At 37.1% G+C, this 16101-nt stretch overlaps 1 protein-coding gene across 2 annotated transcripts in view; it reads right to left on the bottom strand.

Moving 5' to 3' along the window:
- Window positions 1–16101, bottom strand: part of PRIM2 (DNA primase subunit 2) — a 111225-nt gene that overhangs the window by 31140 nt on the left and 63984 nt on the right. For both annotated transcript variants that reach the window (XM_035542941.2, XM_035542942.2), the window contains exons 9-10: window positions 15120–15192; window positions 13978–14163 (exon numbers count right to left, since the gene is read on the bottom strand). In XM_035542941.2, coding sequence (XP_035398834.2) covers window positions 13978–14163; window positions 15120–15192 — 259 coding nt within the window. The remainder of the gene's footprint in view (window positions 1–13977; window positions 14164–15119; window positions 15193–16101) is intronic.

Here is a 16101-nt window from a genome sequence, read left to right as displayed (position 1 = left end):
AGAACAATCTTGAATTAGTTACCAAATATTTACTCCACAAAAGACTTCGTTAAGAAAGCTTAAAATTAGATGAAAAATAATCCTCTTTTTATGAAAGAATTTTATCTTTCTGTCAGACAGAATTTACCACAGCATTTTGTGTGTACACTTATGTTTTATGTGGCTGTATATTAACCTTGTCTCAAAACACAAAGGTTTTCATTCTTCTCTACCTCAAAAGCAAGGCAAAGATGGCAATAGCTAGGAAGGTGATCGCAGCTTTCCAGTAGGGCCTACATCTGCCAGGGATTGTCCCAGTAACACATCCCCTAGAGAACTACCAACCTACAAAGAGCAACGGCAGGTCTCTCTTTCCTAGGTCCTGTACAAGCTGCAGTCCTGGCCCAAGGCTGAGCTATCTGAAAGGACATGAGAAACTACTAGTCACGACGTAAGAAATATATGAACATAAGTATGTGTTTATAAACATATATAACCATATAGATAAATATAAATACTTCCTGAATATCAGAAAAAATGAGAAGTTAACAAATCTTACAGTGACTTCACTGGTGGTTAAAGCAGAGCTACATAATAGCCAAACTTCACAGTTGATTGAAGTATTGGTGACCTTCTGGGGAGCACAATGTCTCAAAGCCTGCAGCACCCACGAAGCCACATCCATCGTACCACATGAGGCTGAGATCATCTATTAAGTTCCACCAGAAATTTCACATTTTGGTACAGATGTCGCTAAATGGGGATCAAAGTAATTAGGGATGCTTTGTTTGTGAGGGGTGAAGGTTGTAAAAGGGAGCAGCTGGGAGGTAAAAGTGTTTTGTGTTTCATCTTTTATACAAAAATGAGCTTCTAACTCAAGGGATTCCATTCAGTTAAAGAAAAAAAAAAGACTTTTCCAATACTCCATGATTTACAAGCATACCAATGCCATTCACTGATTTTTCTGCTCGTGTTCTTTCAATCAGTGTTTCCCGCATTTCAATGTTCAGAGATGTCAGCTGATGGAATTTCTAAGTGTTTCTTTCAGCAGAAGGTAAGCAGTAAACCAAGAGCATTATTAATTTTATCAGAAGTGGTCGTCAGAGAATAATCTTCCCCAAAACACTTAACGGCAGAGAACACAGAAAGCATTGTCACTGAAAGAGATGTAAGACTTGAGAGATTGCAAAGCGGACAGAAACGTGGCAATGTAGAACAGTAAAAAGGACTAGGAAAGTTAAAGTGAAGTAGAATAGTAGGTGACTTGGTGTGCATCTATAGGAATAAGATTCAGCTCCAGACATCTAAATCCAGACATCTCCCATTGCTGTCAATGGAGGTCAATGCAATCAGGAGCCTGGGGAGCAATTCAATTCGCCCTACCGTACGCACCCAGAGGCTCATTAAATGAATCATCTCCAGACACTATTGACCGTATTGGCTAGATCTCTATTGATCATAATGGCAGCTTAGGATCCTAGTGTAAAGAATATGTATACCAAGGAAAAAACAGATTCAGCAAGTTTGTATCAGAACTGGGAGAAATCCATACTTATATGTATACCGCTGTAGCATGTATTACAGGTTTTAGACGAAGATAGATGAAGACAGGCCAGGGCCCCTTGCAAAGTCTAAAAACTAAATTCCTACTGCTTATCCAAGCTCTATCAGTACTCTGTAAAAAACAGGGGCTTTTTTTTTTTTTTTTAGTTTTACTTAAGCACAGTAAACACGTAAAGCATTTACTCTCATATAGCTCATCATGTCTTATAACATATATAGTGTGACCTGGGTGTGAGCATATACAATAAAAACTTTAACATTTAGGGAAGAAATGGTGAAGAAAACAGATTGTTTTTCATAGAACTGTCAGCACAGTCACGTTGTCATTCTGTGAAGAATCCTGAAAGGTGTCCAAATGGATTCCCTTTTGTACAGATTATAAGACAGACCAAAAGTAAAATGCAGGACTGGGACAGGAGGTTCAGACTGCACTCTGACAGAGGGAATATTCATAGTAGCCTGTCAGAACATTTTAAAGCTGGGGATGAAAAGGCATTCCTCAGAGCAGACTGCACTATGCCAAAATGGCAGCCAGACAGACTTCAGAAGAGATTCAGAGGAGAGCCACTACTCTCAGCTCCAGCCGGCACCTAAGATACCTGGAATGTCTTCTGCTTCACAGAGAATAGTCCAACACGGATACTAAACAAAAAAATAGCATTTAACTCAAAATGTGTGGCAAGCTCCTTTGTTCTAATAATAATTTTTGTTCTAATAATAATTTAAGGAAGGAGAAAGAGCATACCAGAAAGCAAAGTTACCCAATCAGCCACACCACAAGCTGGAACTTTAAGAGGTTATGACTACTCCCAGAGTGTGAGGATAACAAAAAACAACTCACAAATGAGAGAAACTCTGAGGAAAAGCTGTCTCAGCCACTCCAGTCAATCAAAATTGACAGAATAAGATATCATTGAATTACTTCATTAAATTATTACTGCATTTGCTTACAAGCATCCTCACAGTACAGTAATGAAATCTTTTATATATCTACGCTCTTTATGTCTTATGTTTTAGGAATCCTTTATATATGTATACTCAGATCAGAAAGACATCGGAAGACAACTTCAGAACTGGCTGATAAAGACACACAAGAAGCAATGTAAAATTAAAGCTTGCACTCTTTGTTGATCATGAGATTGAGTGGTACGTTGCTGCTACCATCGAGTAAAAACAAGCCTGCCAGCAAAGCAGCCCTCATTCATTAGAAATCTATGAGTGACCCAATCAAGTGATACGCAAGAAAGTCCAGGAGATTTAATTTTACTGTAAGCCTCAGATCTGCCAAAGTGGCAGCAGCAAAGAGATCCAGTGACTTGGGAAGGTGAATATCCCTTCAGTCAATCCAAGTTAAAGTTACCAAAACGTGCTACAACTGTGGGGAAAAAAAAACACACAACCCACACCTTCGCAGTTACTGTTATACCTCTCAGACAAGGATGACAGCGTCAGAACAGAAGGACATCATATTCTCAAACACATAACGTCCCAAGGTATCAGCAAATCTCTAGTATAAGCACACATTACAAAAATGGGGGAAAAAAATGAAATAATTCTTAAAACTATGAGGAAGCTGACTAATAAATGTGTTTCCTCAGATAGCTATGTAAGCCTTATGTCTACCCTTGAAACATGTAGGCTTACCTTTTTTATACAGACATAAAAGACTGAGAAAAACAAGGTGTTTAGAGATCCGCTATTTGTCAGCCCTTTTGAACAGAGTAAACCAGACATCGGAGCCCTCCAAACAGCATGGTTTGGCTCAAGAATGCAGGCATTTTCCCTGTAAAAACAGATTCCCTCCTTTATCAGCAGGACAACAAAAGACAAAAATCACATTAAGATGATGATCAAAGGAGGCTGAAGTGTTCAAAACCGCCGATGTTAGTCCTTACTGTCATAAGCAGCATAACTGCTTACATATACAGACCCCTCTAACTTCTTTCTCATGTGCAGAGAGAGTACTGTAACCAAGAGTTGAACTCTAGACTTTGAATGACAACTTTCTGCATTCACTGACAGAAGAAAGCTTGTTTTAAACCACTCAAGACTGTTTTTCCATTTTTTTATTCTGTTAATTCATCATTCATTAAAAGATGACTTGACTACATAGAAAAATGCAAACAGAAAAATAAAGAAACTCTACTGACAAACTGCTCTGAAGTGTTTCAGAAGTAATATACATCCGATTTCTTAGTGCCTGCTGCAAGGTCCTACAAACAGAAGAATACAATTTCTGGGAAATAACTAAAGTACAGGAAAGACAGCCTAACTACTGTAATACAGCTAAAAAACAGCCTTTCTTTTTAAACAAAACTATTTCCTTGCTGTTATTGGCCCAGTTCTCATGCCTCAAGACTAACTCAAAAAAGACCCATCAGAAAAAAAAATGGAATTTAAATCTAAGGAATCTGGACTTTATAGAAAGACCACTAGCTTCTGCTCCCCTATGTACAGCAGGGTTAAAAAGTACATATATTTGACGGAAACATTTTGTTTTCCTTGCTGTGTGAGTGGACTTCAGAATGGACACAATGAACAGGAAAAGCCAGAGCATAACACATTATGCAGAACTCAGCTTTTCAGCTAAATGGCGCTGTACATTACAATATAAAATCAGTGTCTTACTTTCAAGAAGTAATAACCTCTCTCATCTTGAAATACTTAAGCCTGATCCTAGTAATTTAACTTTCTCAGACCGATACAGTAAATTTCTAAAACATAAATTGTGCACAGCACAAGTCACATTTAAAAAAAAACACCTTGTCTTTATTCATGAGATTCATTACGTTTCAGAAGACGTGAGGCACAATTCTTAAATCAATTCTGAAAGTAAAAATACTTTCTTATTTATATCTAAGCTTACGTGGTATATCAGCAGATTGCACATTTGATACGGACAACATGCTGCTTTTCTAAATGATTGAATAGGAAACACAGCCACGATTTGCTGGTTGAATATAGACGTATGGCATATGACAGTTATGTGATGTTACAGCAATGACATGGACATTATCAAAAGAGACAGTACACAGGATTCTGGCTTTTGTTTTGGAAGTCAATATATACAATTACAGCAAATCTGAACATCTAATAAAATGATTTTAGAATAGTTTCAAACAATTATATCAAGATTAATAAAGTATACTACCAAAACCAGTATTTTTCAGTTCAAAACAACACAGGAAAACAACTGGAAAAGATCTGGCATGTCATTCAGTTTCTCCTGGACATTAATAAGAAGATACAGATGAATATATTTGTATCTCAAAAGTCATGAACGTCTGTCTCAGAAACTGGGGTAAACACCCAGAAAGGTTCAATACATTATGGAAACACACAGCAGGTATTTTTCAACAGATTGCTCTAAAGATAAAGCTGTATTCTTAGGAAGGTATTCAAGACAGCCTGCCAGAGAACTTAGTGATACTCAGATATTTCACAACCACTGAACTTATGGCAACCAGACAGACAAATCTATCATTTTCCTTGAAATGTCACTGACATACTAACTTGCTGCTGCTGTAATGGCTAATCAGATGGAATCCTCTTTTAACAAGTCCACAGTCTTTCTACAGCAATAAAGCACAAGTGTGACAAGCGATTCGAGGCTACAAAATCTCCGAAAATTAAAAGTCTGGTTTTAACATCCATTTCTATTCTTGCAATTCAGAAAAGATAATATAGTAGGGAAAGAAATGCCCCGAAACTTTTATTCTCTGGAAACATGTCAAAAAGACTGGATTCTGTTCTAAATTAGTTTTAGTACAGGAAAGATTATTTGTTGCTTTCATTCTTGTCAGTGCAAGAACTATATCACTAGCCTGCTCATATACTAGATTAGTAAATACAAATTTCAGTGCCTAATAGGTAATAAAGAAAACCAACCCTATCCCTCTTTACAGTAGAGAGACCAACTAAAAAAAAAAACACTATGCCAATACCACAATTAATATCCTGAAATTACGTTCTTCTCTGCCCCTAGGACATGCCACAGGCTGAAAGACAATCTGAAGTTTTCCCTTATAATACAAGTTAAATGATGAAAACTGAAAATCAAAGGTAAGGTAGATATATTTTTAGCAGTTTTTTTTTTTTTTTTTTTTTTTAAAAAAGTACTTTAAATTGAGCAATCACAGGAAAATGCCACCATAACTTTGGCCTCACAACAAAAATTGGAAAATTTTAGTTTTAAAATAATTAAGATATCTGGTAGCAACTCCAAAAAGGATTTTATGTTTTCTAGTATACCCTCATCAGTCACGGTCTTTTTGAATACCATCTGTGAAACAAAAATATGCTGAAAAATAATGTATTTTTATACCAGCTCCACTTCACTTGAGAGTACTACTGCTTTAAAATTTTTCATCTATTACACAAATTTATTTATTTCTAAGTTTTTTTTTAAACAAAGTCTCTGTAAAAAAATATTGCCATAAAAAAGACATGTTAAGTATAAAATGACAAATAATGAAACAGATTCTTGTCAATATTCAGTTAGCTTAGACAATATGCTGATTAGTAATTTAAGGCCTGAGTAAAGCAAGTTTCAGAGGAAAACACACAGAAGCATGACTGAGTTTAATATGCTTCTACATTTGCTACAGGGCATAATTAAAACTACATCTCTCTCTCAAATCTACATAATTATGTCCCACAGACACTCTCCCTTTAGTATCCATAACTTTACTGTTAAACCAGGAAAGGCCTTAGGTTTAAAAGGTCACACAATACTGTTTAAAAGTAAAATACACCCTTACAAGTAAAAGGGTTCAAAACAACCAAAAAGTCAGGTTTTTGTTTGGATTTGTTCCTTTTAGTGCTCACAAGTCCAAACACACGGTAGGCAAAACAAAAGTTTAATGCACCTTGAAAAAAACCAATACCAAGTGAGGCTGCAGGTTATTCCCCCATCAAAGGTACGGGGAATTGACACAACAGCTACCACTGGGAAAAAGGAAATTGAACATGGCTTATTTTGGAAACATCGGTAACTCCTTTAACGGATACTAAAATGAGCCATTAATTCACCAGGGGGACTGTCCCATTACCAGTGTATATTCCTACAGCAAATTTAATAACATCAAGGCTAACTAGTTCAATTTAATAGTACAACATCATGCACCACTTACCATGTATTACTATTCTTACTGGAATTTTAAAAACTTCCGAACATAATTGAATCATGTACTGTTCATATATATAGATACATGTATATAAAGTCATTATATATATATATATATATTTGTATATATATTGTTAGTTGTAGGTTAACAGTACCATTTCAGTGATGAGTACATACGTTATATACAGGCAGAAATGGTGAAAGATTGATTACTTTCATCTTGCTTTGCTGAAATAAGCGGTAGGACTTTCCTACCATGTATCACAAAAGCTATACAGGGCTTAGACACTTAATTTTATATTCATGTCTCATTTCTCATCAACTGACTTCTTATATGTCAACCGGAGCTATGATGTACTTCGTTTAGTTGCTCAATTTGAAAAAAAAAAAAAAAACAAGTAAGAGACTAAGAGAGAGACAGCCACAGAACCCATCTGTATTACTAGTTTAATAAAAAGGTCAGAGCAGCAATACCTACAAGCTTGCAGCAATACCTACAAGCTTGCATATATTTGTGTGAGGACTGCGAACAATGTAGATGTTACTGCTAAATTCCTTTGCAGCAAAGTCAGGTTTTCTTATATGTCAGAAAAATAGAAACTATTATCAATGGCTTTGCATTACCTGAATTACAAATCGTGCATTCAGTAAGCAGGTAGTAATGTCCATAAATGCAACGAGGCATATTATTTTAAGAATAGCAATTCTATACTTGTAAACTCCTAAAGTTTTAATAAAAACTGCCATCCAAAGCAAACCTTAAACTATTTTAATTTGATCTCACAATGCTTAATTAAATGGGAAGCAAAGTGCTACCTCTGGCCCTAACTAGACGAGCCGGTATTCTGGAGTCTTTGCAGAACGACGCTGTCCACAACACTGAAGAGAAATAAATAACAAAGACAACACTGACAGTGACTTCCTTCCAGCCACAGGCCAGTGATTTATGTTTATAGCCACTGCTAATACGCTTTATAACATTTGATACCGTCAGTAAGGAATCTTTTCCTTCCTATGACTTAGCAGAATTTGCAAGAAGTCAATTCACATTTGACCATGCTTCTTAGAAATAATCAAATGCAAGCACCACGAGCATGCTTCCTTGGTCCTCTTACTTCCAGAACCCACAACAGATCTGACTACTTTCTTCAATAGGCATACAAAACAAACTGAAGAAATCAAACCATGCAGACCAGTCTGTCAGAAATACACAAACAGTACTCATCTGAGTGTTTCAAAATGTTGAACTGCTCCAAAAGAGAGAATGGACCAGAACGCTAGAAAGTATAAATGAGGGCTCACAGGACAGGAAGGGCAAAAATCCCCACTGATAAAACACAACTTTAGATAAAAATAATATGTAATTGCAGGAATCCTGCACAGATTTAACATATTATGACACACATATTGCCAAAAATAACCACATTGTAATGGCAAGTGAAACACTTCCATTCAGCTGAAGAAGGATATTATGATTCTTTGGACTAAACTTCATGGCAAAACAACAGAGGTTTTGCAATAAATTCCTAGTTTGACTTGAGGATTTTCAATTATTTGTGTGAAACTGCTCACTGCTTCTTATTAGAAAGTAACCAGAGACAAAGGAAAGAAAACAAAATCCTCTTCCAGCTACAGCCAACAGGGACGTTGTACTAATTCGCCTTGATTCAGATGCAAAAACAGCAATCCCTGCGTTTGCGGTTTCAAGTCATGCTTTTCATTCTCATGTCTAGCTGTATAAATTCTGAGTATAAGACAAACTCACAGACAATACCTCTCCTGTTTGTTGTTTATTATAAAACAAACTCCAGACTCTCTTCTTCAGCTGAGATCACACCAGCTAATCGATCTCAGCAGCTGCATCTCTTTTCACACAGGTATCACCTTCAACACTAGCACGGTCCCATTTGAACGATGCACCTGTTAACCTCCAGGCTTCAATTAATATGCAGAAAAGATTAAGTAAGCTATATGAAAGGAGATCTTGATTGATTCACTGCCATGAAACTGTTTTCCAGAAAATAACAGCAGTTGAGAATTCAGACTATGGACATCTCTCTCTTGTGTTCAGTACATCAGAAGCTGAACAGCCTTTGCAGCATTAAGCAGGAAACTTGGTCTGTTCACTCCAGTTTTGCAAAAGTTCTCTGATCTCATAGATCTGGCTGTTCAGAAGAATGCCACAAAAAGATATACTAAAGAAAGAAAAAGAAAAGACAAACACAAAAGAACTCAGGAATAGACAAATCTGAAGGTCCTTTTCTTTATCCTTTGAGGCTGAAATTTAAAATTGGATGTTTATTTATTTATTAAACTTCAAGCCTAAAGGCACAAGATGCAGTTGGAGCACCTGCTTTCTCAAAACCCCCATAACAGTTGTATGCTACCATGGGATGTTTTGTTTTCTTTTTTCTTTAAACTTGATTTGAAAGAAAAGACAATGCAATAGTAAAAGACAATTCAATAGTAAGTTTGGGAATCAAAACGAGACATTTAACTGAAAATGCATTTTCATGTTTCTTCTAGCAATTAAATCATTTAGCCTGCTACTGAAGCAGCTTCAAGAGCTAACTTTGTAGAAAAGAAAAAGCATCTGAAAGCATATAGGAGTATTTTGACTTTCTTTATGCTCAGCTATACCACGTAAGCATAGCCGTTCATATAATAGTGTTATGACTACGATGTCATTTTTGCCAATACAGAATAAAAATGATTCACCCAAAACCTTTAAAACTCGTATGCTCTATCTCACTACAGCTAGAGTATTAAATGATAATTTCTAAATAATGAGAGAGGAATACAGATAGTACGTGATTATACTGAAGATCATTTTTGCAGTCACTAGTAGAAGTTTGTGGGAGTTTAACCCAAAAATATAGTTTAATCACGAGCTTGACTATTCACTCCTCCAATAGCCAACGAAAGCAAGAGCACCATGCTTATCTGTATCATCAGTACTTTGTTACCACAATATACTCTTCCATTTTCCACATGTTTCACAGGGATAAGATTTTACAGGTAATATATGCAACAGATATTACATGTTTGGTATCCAAGACGACTGTAAACACTTCCTTCAAGTTCTATAGTAGCCTTTACAGACCTCCGGGGAATTCAAGCTTAGCCATCTATTTGCACCAGTACTACTGATGTACAAGGAAAAGATCAAATTTTAATCTTTATAGAGGAATTTCAATTTGATTTACATTTTTCTCTTAGATGCCCAATATTGTGGCTCGCTGTTGAACATGTCACTGGGCTTTGGCAGATTTGTAAAGTTTAAATAACTCAAAAATAAAAGCAAATGACATCCAATTAGAGAACTATAATTGAACACGACAGAATAGAGATCCTTTTCAGATTTGTGAATCAAAACATGTTCCCAAAATAGTAGGCACCATTACCCAGTATAAAAGGGAGAAGTAAAAAAAAGAAAAAGGAATCGAGCTGCAAATCAACCCTCAAATCTCAAACAAATGAGAAAGTAAAATACCAAAACCAAATGCAATCAACTTACTGATAAAGAATATATTCTAGGGGATTTAAGGAGGCAGAGGTTGTTTTAAAGAACCACCACATTATTCCGTGCATTACAAATTCCACTGTGAAGAGTTGTGAACGCTTAAAAAGCACTGCTCAGCACAGTAACAGATGTCTATTTCTATTTTCATGCAAAAATATGGTTTGTTTTTATTATATAAATGTATAGACCTACAAAGCAGCATAGCATATGCACGTTAGATCTCCATGTTTTATTTGCTTATTCCTTATGATCTTGTCTCCCTCTAGTGGCTGGCCATCGCAAAAATTTAGTTCTACCTTTCATCAGACACGTGCAAAATCACAGGGTACTTCAGCCTGGACGGGATCTCGGAAGATCTCTAGTCTGCTCAAAGCAGGGCTAGCCAAGGGATCAGACCAGGCTGCTCAAAGCTTTATGCAGTTGGGTCTTCAAAGCTTCCAAGCACAGGGACTGCATAATATCTCTGGGCAACTTGCTCCAGTGCTCTGTTGTCCTCATGCTGAGAAGTTTTTCACTATAACCAGTCTGAATATCCTGTTTGAACTTAGGCCTGCTGTCTCCAGCCCTCCCACCATGCACCGCTGTGCAGAGCCTAGCTCTGCTTTCTTACTAACCTGCTGCAGGTCCTGCTAGGTTCCCTCTCTTCTCCAAGCTGAACACGCCAAGCCTCACAGGGCAGGTGCTCAAGTAGTTCTCTGCTCAGCGTGCTTCTGTACATCAACTGCTTGGCTTTGGGAAGAGGGCAGGAGATGGGCACACCTGGAGCGCTGCTTCTGAGGTGTCATTTAACAAGTGCTGAGCAGATGGGGATAAACCCTGCCCTCCATCCATCATCTGTGGCCCCTGATAACACAGCCCCAGAAGCTGCCGTAAAAGGCACTTTACGGATCTGTTCAGTGGACATCAGCGTGCTACCACAAACAGTCTTCATTTTGACAGTAACCTTTCAAAATAGGAGTATATGAAAGGTATGTAACAGGCTCTTTAAAGAGGCAAGAGGAGTCAATTCAAAGAGGATCAGAGATCATAATCCACCCTGAGGAACCCCTTCATGGCATTTCTGGTTGGCTCTGGTAGTAACATTCCCCACCAGCTGCCTGCAGTCAAGGTAAAGCCCTCATTCTGGAATCCAGATCCAAGGACCTCCTAAGATCACCTGGAAAAAAAATGGAAGAGCCAGGAAAATCAAGTCACTGGAACCAAATGGCATAGCCATTCAGTCAGAAGTAACACAGCTACCACCATTTGACAGCTGACACTAACATCTGAACAATAATAATTTACCATTTAGGCACTCTTAGCCTAGCAATTTTCAGAATAATTTTAATTACAGTGCCTAAAGCAAAAGCATATTTTGTTTTGTGTTCTGCATTTGTCTCTGCTGTGAACATGCTACGACTCGATCAATTTCCCCCACACAGAGGATCACTACCTGTTTGAGCTCATTCCTTGGAGTTTCTACTTCATTTTTCATTGAATACAAAGTTTCACACTTCATTTACAATGTACTTTACAGTTTTCCTCTCAAATGAAAAAAACTGTTTCCTGCCAACTTTTCTAAAGTGTTTCTTTTTATTATTGTTATTTATTTATTTATTTAATCGTGGAAAGCTAGGGGATGTCCACACCAGTGATTCAGAGCACCAGAGGGGTTGGGTTCTTTTTGGTGCAAATTTTCCTTGCACCTATGCTTAGTCTGTAGTATGCACTCCAATGCACTGCTGATGTGTTCAAGATGATTCCCTTCCTGCTGAAGACTGAAGTTGTGCACAAAGGAAATTCAGGATTGAAAAAGTGTAAATGTTACTGCCTTTCCAAGATTCATGTGAAAGCACAATTTTGAAATCATAACCATTTGCAGTGAATCAAACATTCCCCTTTTGCAATACCCCACCCAGTAATGAATAATTGACTTTAATCTCTAGCAAGATACCATTCATATATCTTCAAAATGCTCCAGTAGGACAAAACAGTGTAATCACCTCTATTCGACAGGAAAGGAAATACACCGTGATTCAGAAGATAAAAACGTCAAAAGAAGAGAGAACTGATTAGGATGGCATTCATCTTCATTTTTTTCAGGACATTAAACATTATATAACATTTTACTGTGAAAACCACAGACCACTGGCTTCAGTTATGGGTGTGAAAAGGCAGCTTTTTCTTTCCACCCCAGTCTAAAGTTGGTACCTAGAACATGAGCAGAATTATGAAATAGCAGCCTGCTTATAAAAAATGCAGTAACTATAACCCCTTGCTTCACTCATAATACGCTTTCAAACTTCCACAGACAAACACAGGGTCATAAAACTTGACTGAAAACAGGACACAAGATGCATGCACGTCTTCATACACTTGCAGGCATCTAGTGTCAAAGCACAAGCAGGTGGAATCAGACATTCCACAGTTCACACAGTATTTTTTTTATTTTTTTTAAGTCAGAATAAATGTAGGTATTTCCACTGTTTTTGCTTCTGATGGCTTGTTTTTATCAATTTCCTTTAAACACAGGAAATCACAAATGAGAAGTCTGCATTTTCCTGAATTTAACAAAGAGTTAATTGGCATTTAACTGCAAAATTAAAGTTATTATCTATCTTGAAATCTTTTCTTGAATCCTTTGTAAATGACTGCATCCTGGATTTCTTCTGTTTTAATAAAACACAGATTTCCTCTTAAGTCATGTCCAAATAATGGAGCTAGATTTACAGAGATTTAAGTCCTTATTAAAATCCTGTTTTCATATCCCCTCCCATTTCCAAAAAAGGATCTTCAGACCAGTGGACATATCTTCCAGAACTTGAAATAAAAGATGCAAATCATAATTCATTATAGCCTGGACTCCTTTTTTTCCCCATACATTTTTTAAAGAGCCAAGTTCCAAGAACTTAAGCTAACAAAAAATAATCCGCCAAACACTCCGACGTACTTCAGAGTATTCTGGAAAGCTAAGATCTCACATCAAATGCAAAGTAACATAGTCCAAACAAGACTGACATAAGGTGTGAAACATCTGGTCTAAAATCACACTCTCAAATCCTGAATGCCACGTGCCACAGGCCAAGCATACAGGTAAGTCAGGACACCTGCTTGGTTTTACCTGTATAAACTCTAGACTGTGTAAAACAAGGAGCAGATCACAAATCTCCAAAAATTACCATCATTTTTTCAGGCTCTCAAAGCACATGTATGTCACACTTTCCTCCCTCATGATAACCTCGAAACTACTGGCAAGGGTTAGGCCACTAATTTGTCAACAACACAGCCTATAGCACTGAACAGCGTTTTCTCACTATTTAAGCATACCTTTCTTTCACCCACAGTTTCTTTTCAGACTATAAATTTACTAATGCAATCTTACCTCTCACACAACTGTCCGACTAATTTTATTTTTATTAACCAATAAAAGAGGCTAACCTCTCCTTTCAGACAGTACTGTTTCTGGTCACTTACCTGCATGGTGAAGCGAATCAATTTAGTCACATAGTACTTGTATTTCATGCACAACATTGGTTTCCTAGTGATTAAGTGGTAAAACAAGATTTTCTAGTTCTCATCTAAAAAAGCCTCTGGCTTTGTGACTAGCTTGTTCTTCACATGCTTCAGGAGAACGACCAAAAAAATTAATAAAATCATAACAAAAAAGGAAGAACAATTTTAAAAGACAATACTGTACCTTTTGTAAAGTTATCTTTTTAATAAGCACCTATCCAAGTATCTAGCAGACATGCACATTAACTACATCCAGACATTCATATACCTAGGTATTTTTCATTTGTTGAATTACCTTGTCCGCATCTACTTTTCCCCTGATGAATTCTTTCTTCCAAAATTCCAGTGCTTGTTCCAGAGTCAAACCGATGCCTTTCAAGAAGAGTCCGTATTGCATACGGCCTCCGTGACGGAGATGGTGGTTATCACGCAGGGCTTTGTGCAACTGGCGCATGCAGAGTGGGAATGATTTCACAGAAAGCTGTCGAGAAGAAATGATTTGAAGTCATACCGATCATTTTTAGGATATAAGCTTATCGCGATGAATCATTAGCTCCACTTGAAAACGCCAATGGCTGGGAAGATGTGCATGTGCAGGGTGACTTGGAACTAATAACAACACAAAAGCATCATTAAGCTATCAAATACAACAACCATCTCGAGAAGAAAATCCAAAAGACAGTAGCACTGGTGGTAATACCAGAATATCTTCTGTCCAATGTAACAAAGGGATAATTGCTATCAGGAAAGATACATTCACAGTTCTACTTCAATGCTTCTTGCTTCTTCCTTATTTTAGTTTCTGGAATGGCAAGGTGACCGGTGTTTGAGGTTTGTTTTTTTATTTGTGTAGTTGATTGGTTTGGTTTTTATTTGTTTGTTTTGGTGCTGTGGGTTTTGTTTGTTTGTTTAAATATCTTTTAGAAACTACAAGCAAGAGTAAAATCCATTGCAGCTGATCTGCAGATTTTTTACCTGAAGAATGTTATTTCTTATAAAGCAAGACCTCAGAGACGAAAAAATGAAATTCAGTTTTACTGGGGTTTTGCACTACCAAAAGGAACCCTGTCATGTTTAAGACGGATACTGAAAACAAACTATTTTCTAAGTTCCAATAAAAAAGAGTTGGAATAAGTTCAAATTGCAACATTATTATATATGAAAACTTTGTTAAACTCTGTGATTATGTTAGGTATTTGTGAAAGCACACAAAATTAAGCAGCAAATTAAGCAAATTCACTATAGCTCCAGTCTAAATTCTGATTAGATGCACTTTCAGTTAATTCTATTCCATTTTAAAATTTGTCTCAACTTCATTCAAGCCATTCTCAACAGTTACATAACAAATACTGAATCAAAAAAAAATGTTGTCTGTACATAAGGAGTTTGACCTTAAATCATAATCAACATATAACTCAATAAACACAGAGGACTTACAGCATCGATTTGGTCTAGAGAGATTTTTCCTGTGTTTTTTTGTACACTGTAATCTGGACCAACATAAGAATGGCTGAAAAAAAGCAAACAGTATAGCATCATGTAAATCTTTCATTGTTCAAAAAAAAATTGAGTTTACAAATACAAGAAAAAATATTTTATCAATTAAGGGCTACAAATATTATACAGCTGACAAAAACAAGAACAAAGTAGTAAACAGTTATGTAAGTAGTTTAGATTTACAGAACCAGAATTACAGTCAGTATGATAAAGAAACCCTCCCTTCCTCTGAAAGGAGTGGTGAGGGGTCATTAAGAATTTAGATCAGAGAATCACACTACTGTTGAAGTTGAGACTTCTGCGATCATCCAGTCCAACTCCACTGCTCAAATCAGAATTAATTAGAGCAGGCTGCTCAGCATCTCATCCTGCTGAATTTTGTGCAGCTCCAAGGACAGACTCTACAACCTTTTGGGTAACCTGTTCCAGTGTTTGACAACCCTCTCATTAAAAGTGTTTTCTTCTGTTTAAAGGGAATTTCCTTTGATTTAGTTTGTGCCTCTTGCCTCCTGGCCTATCAGTGCCTACCACTGAGAAATGTCTGGCTCTGTCTTCTATTTATATATATCAGCAAGACACACACACACACCCTGGACCCTCTGTCATCCATGCTGAACAATCCCAGCTCTCTCAGCCTTTCCTGACGTATATTGGGAAGCCCAGGATTGGACTCAACTCTCCAGAAGTGGCCTGAAAAGTGCTGACCAAAAATGAAGGACCTGCTCCCTTGACCTGTTGGCAGCGCTCTGCCTAATGCCACCAGGAGACAGTTTCCTCACTTCAAAGTACATTGCTGGTTCACAGTCAGCTTGTTGTCTATCACGACCCCAAGGTCCTCTTCTGCAAGCCTGCTTCACAGCAGCCTGTAGTGGTATATGGGGTTATTCCTCCCCAGATGCAGTGCTTGGCATTTCCCTTTGTT

This window comes from Cygnus atratus, chromosome 3, assembly GCF_013377495.2.
Source record: "Cygnus atratus isolate AKBS03 ecotype Queensland, Australia chromosome 3, CAtr_DNAZoo_HiC_assembly, whole genome shotgun sequence".
NCBI classification, from domain to species: domain Eukaryota; kingdom Metazoa; phylum Chordata; class Aves; order Anseriformes; family Anatidae; genus Cygnus; species Cygnus atratus.
This window is presented reverse-complemented; position numbering and strand designations above follow the sequence as displayed.